Source organism: Octopus bimaculoides, chromosome 20, assembly GCF_001194135.2.
Source record: "Octopus bimaculoides isolate UCB-OBI-ISO-001 chromosome 20, ASM119413v2, whole genome shotgun sequence".
Lineage (NCBI taxonomy): Eukaryota > Metazoa > Mollusca > Cephalopoda > Octopoda > Octopodidae > Octopus > Octopus bimaculoides.
The window spans coordinates 15,954,054-15,957,593 of NC_069000.1; the positions used below are offsets into that span (position 1 = coordinate 15,954,054).

The 3,540-nt window shown below is 35.4% G+C and overlaps 2 protein-coding genes across 2 annotated transcripts in view; one reads left to right on the plus strand and one right to left on the minus strand.

The window, feature by feature from the left end:
• The window catches only part of LOC106879096 (cyclin-D1-binding protein 1 homolog), an 8,948-nt gene extending 7,743 nt beyond the window's left edge, over positions 1 to 1,205 (minus strand). Inside the window, exon 1 of the mRNA XM_014928531.2 lies at positions 905 to 1,205. Within this exon, the coding sequence (XP_014784017.1) occupies positions 905 to 983 (79 nt within the window). The 5' untranslated portion in view covers positions 984 to 1,205. The remainder of the gene's footprint in view (positions 1 to 904) is intronic.
• Positions 1,206 to 1,269: 64 nt separating this feature from the next.
• Positions 1,270 to 3,540, plus strand: part of LOC106879103 (programmed cell death protein 5) — an 11,420-nt gene continuing 9,149 nt past the window's right edge. The window contains exon 1 of the mRNA XM_014928539.1: positions 1,270 to 1,422. Within this exon, the coding sequence (XP_014784025.1) occupies positions 1,357 to 1,422 (66 nt within the window). The 5' untranslated portion in view covers positions 1,270 to 1,356. The remainder of the gene's footprint in view (positions 1,423 to 3,540) is intronic.

The following is a 3,540-nucleotide window of genomic DNA, read 5'->3' on the forward strand; positions in this document are numbered from 1 at the left end:
CTTTAATTTCGTTTCATAGTCAAGATAGCGTTTATTTAATATGTAGAGTGTGTCAAAATATTAACATAGGAAAATGCTATATTTGTAATGAAAACCGTCTTAAACATAATCGACCGATTAAAAAGCATTTATTTAATGAAAATATTTCACTAACTTAGAATAAACACCTGTCAGACTAAAAAACACTCACGTATACAAATGATCGTATTTACATAAATATTCAGTTGGTTAAAAAAAAGTGAGGGGGGGGGAGAAGGAATAGGGTGTTCTTAGCATTAAATCAATAGAAATGAAGTGACAAGTATTTGAAAAATACATCTTCGTACATGAAAACATTCAACTCGTCTCAATTATGTAAAAAAATTGGCAGCATTTTTAATAAATGTGACCACCAACCACATGGTTGAGGGTTCATTCAGACTGCGTGGTACCTTGGGCAAGTGTCTTCTACTATAGCCTCGGGCCGACCAAAGCCTTGTAAGTGGAATTGGTAGACAGAAACTGAAAGAAGCCTGTCGTATATATATATATATATATATATATGTGTGTGTGTGTCTGTCCCCTCCAACATCGCTTGACAACCGATGGTGGTGTGTTTACGTCCCCGTAACTTAGCGGTTCGGCAAAAGAGACCGATAGAATAAGTACTAGGCTTACAAAGAATAAGTTCTGGGGTCGATTTGCTCGACTAAAGGCGGTGCTCCAGCATGGCCACAGTCAAATGACTGAAAACAAGTAAAAGAGAATAAAAGAGTAAGAAATTAGGAAATATATGATAATGTATACTCTACAAATATATGAAACGGTCAGAAGCTAAAACTTCGTCCATATGGTATGAGTTGCAAAGAAGATAAGCAACGTATATTAGTATACAATAAAAATAGATAGTTAAAGGTATATATACCTCGTAATTGAGAAACTGCCAATCCCAAATGGTCTATAACATCGTTAAAAACGTTTTCACTGTGCCGACAATATGCCATGTTTTTCAGTAAATACACCTATATCTGAAGAGTAACACTTGAAAACATTATAATTATTTTCGGTTAGTCTGTCCTTTTTTGTCCCCTCTATGTTCAACTCCTTGTGGGCAATGAAGAAATTAGTATTTGACTTCAAATTATATTCGATAAATAAAAATACTTTTAATCTGGTAAAGCTTTTTTTTTTAAAATGCATAAAATTATGTTGTTTAGATGTGAAATAAAAAGAAAATTATAATATTAGTTATGCCTCCATATCGAACGTAAGTTAATGCACGTTCCCAGATAAAGGTGTCACGTGCTTAGCAGTTTAGTTCCTGCCATTAATTTCAGGATTCTAGTCTTGTTTCTCTGTTTTTAAAGTAAAGTTGAGATGGCTGATCCGGAATTAGAGGCTATTCGTGCTCGCCGAATGGCCGAGCTTCAGAGACAAAGCGGGGTAAGTTAAATCAACGAAGAAATTTAACATGTTACTTTTTATTTGAAAAAAAAAAAAAAATTATCGATTGGGCAAATGTCTTCTACTATAGCCTCGGACCGACCAAAGCCTTGTGAGTGGATTTGGTAGATGGAAACTGAAAGAAGCCCGTCGTATATATGTATATATATATATATATATATATATACATATGTTTATATGTATGTGCGTGTGTATGTTTGCCTGTCTATGTTTGTCCCCCCAACATCGCTTGACAACCGATGCTGGTGTGTTTACGTCCCCGTAACTTAGCAGTTCGGCAAAAAGAGACCGATAGAATAAGTACTAGGCTTCCAAAGAATAAGTCCTGGGGTCGATTTGCTCGACTAAAAAAGGCGGTGCTCCAGCATGGCCACAGTCAAAAGACTGAAACAAGTAAAAGAGAGAGAGAGAGAGAGAGCTATAATGCAGTATTTAGTAATAAATGTCAACTACTTCGACACTGCTTGTTTCAAATGTTGTTATTGTTTATCTCGACTCATATCAGTGACGAGCATTTCAATCACAACCGTCGCAATTTCTATATCTAGGATTACATTATCCAGTTTGTCATTATTACTCTTTTAAGTCGATAGGCTGCGATTTTTTGCAAGTCAATCGACGACGTAAAGGAGCCTCTCGTTAGTTCAGCGTGGTTCTAACAGTGATTATAAATGTGCAAAAAAAAAAAAAAAAAAAAAATGCTTGCCCAAATTATATTTTAACTATAAAATAATTTCTTTGATAGTCATTATAGATGTCTTTCTTTAAAAATTAAATGTAACTGCAACACAGTATTTCATTGAATTCGTTGTCAACTTGTCTCAGTTAACTCTTTTCTAGCATGCCCTCGTGTGGATTTGATAAATTTGACAGTCTGTATTGCACATTTAAATATCTAAGGCTATTTTTCTTGGAGTCTTTTAAAAAATTAATTATATAATTGTTGATACCATAATTGCATTGATATGAAAGCGGTGATTGATTCAAATGAATAATTATATACAAGCATCTTAGTTTACAATAGAAGAAAGGTGTATGAGATGATAGCGGCTCATAGATGCCTTTTTTGAACATCGTGTGGATGTAATATGAATACATTATAATTGGTTTAGTTTGGGTTAAGTTTTGTGCGTCAGACGCTTCTAGAAATATTGTCTTATGTTCTGTTAACAATAAGTATAAATCTTTAAACACGATAATTCAGTCTTAATAGCTCATCGTAAATCCATTTAACCTGTTTATGCCAAGCACAGTTTAAAAAAAAGATTAAGCCAGCTACATCTATTTTTACAACTGCGAGGAAATGTACATTTCGAGGAAGCTTAATAAGACCAGAACCTGTCAGAAATCGTCTCTCGTAACCGCTGAAAATAATATTTGTGAACGATTATTACTTTAGCTCACCACATAATGGTTTTTTGCTTTTAGTATTGAACTGTAAATCCTATTAAGTGTTATTACGTATATATATAAAACAGACTTCTGTGCAGTTTCTACCAATAATTTCTGTTGGCTATATTAATCGACCTTAAACGACAGTAGAAGACACTTGGTGAAAGTGCTGTGCAGTGGGATTGAACTCGGTTGTGAAACGAGTTTATTAGCTGTTGATGCTCCTGTTTTAAATATGTAATCACTCTCCTATTATTCTCTTCTCTCATTTGGGTCTCAGCAACAAAGACTTCCAGTTACTCTATTCTGGCTCGATTTCCCTCTCTTATTCTTCTAAATATAGCTACTTCTTGCTTTGTTTTGGGTCTTCAAATCCTAATGGAATTGTAAGGGCACTGCTGTGATCTATAGTGCATCTATGGGATTTAAAATTGGATGAGTCCATCCCTGTCCAACTATGACCACTGCTGATTTCTTCCAGAGATAAAGAATTAACACCCCCAGTCTGGGACTGGTGCTTTATTTACCAAACCATATAGGATGGAAGACAGTTTCTCTTGAGGGGATTTAAACTCAGAAAACGGAGAAGCATAGGCATAGGAGTGGCTGTGTGGTTCCGGGTTCAGTCCCACTGCGTGGCACCTTGGGCAAGTGTCTTCTACTATAGCCTCAGGCCGACCAAAGCCTTGTGAGTGGAATTGGTAG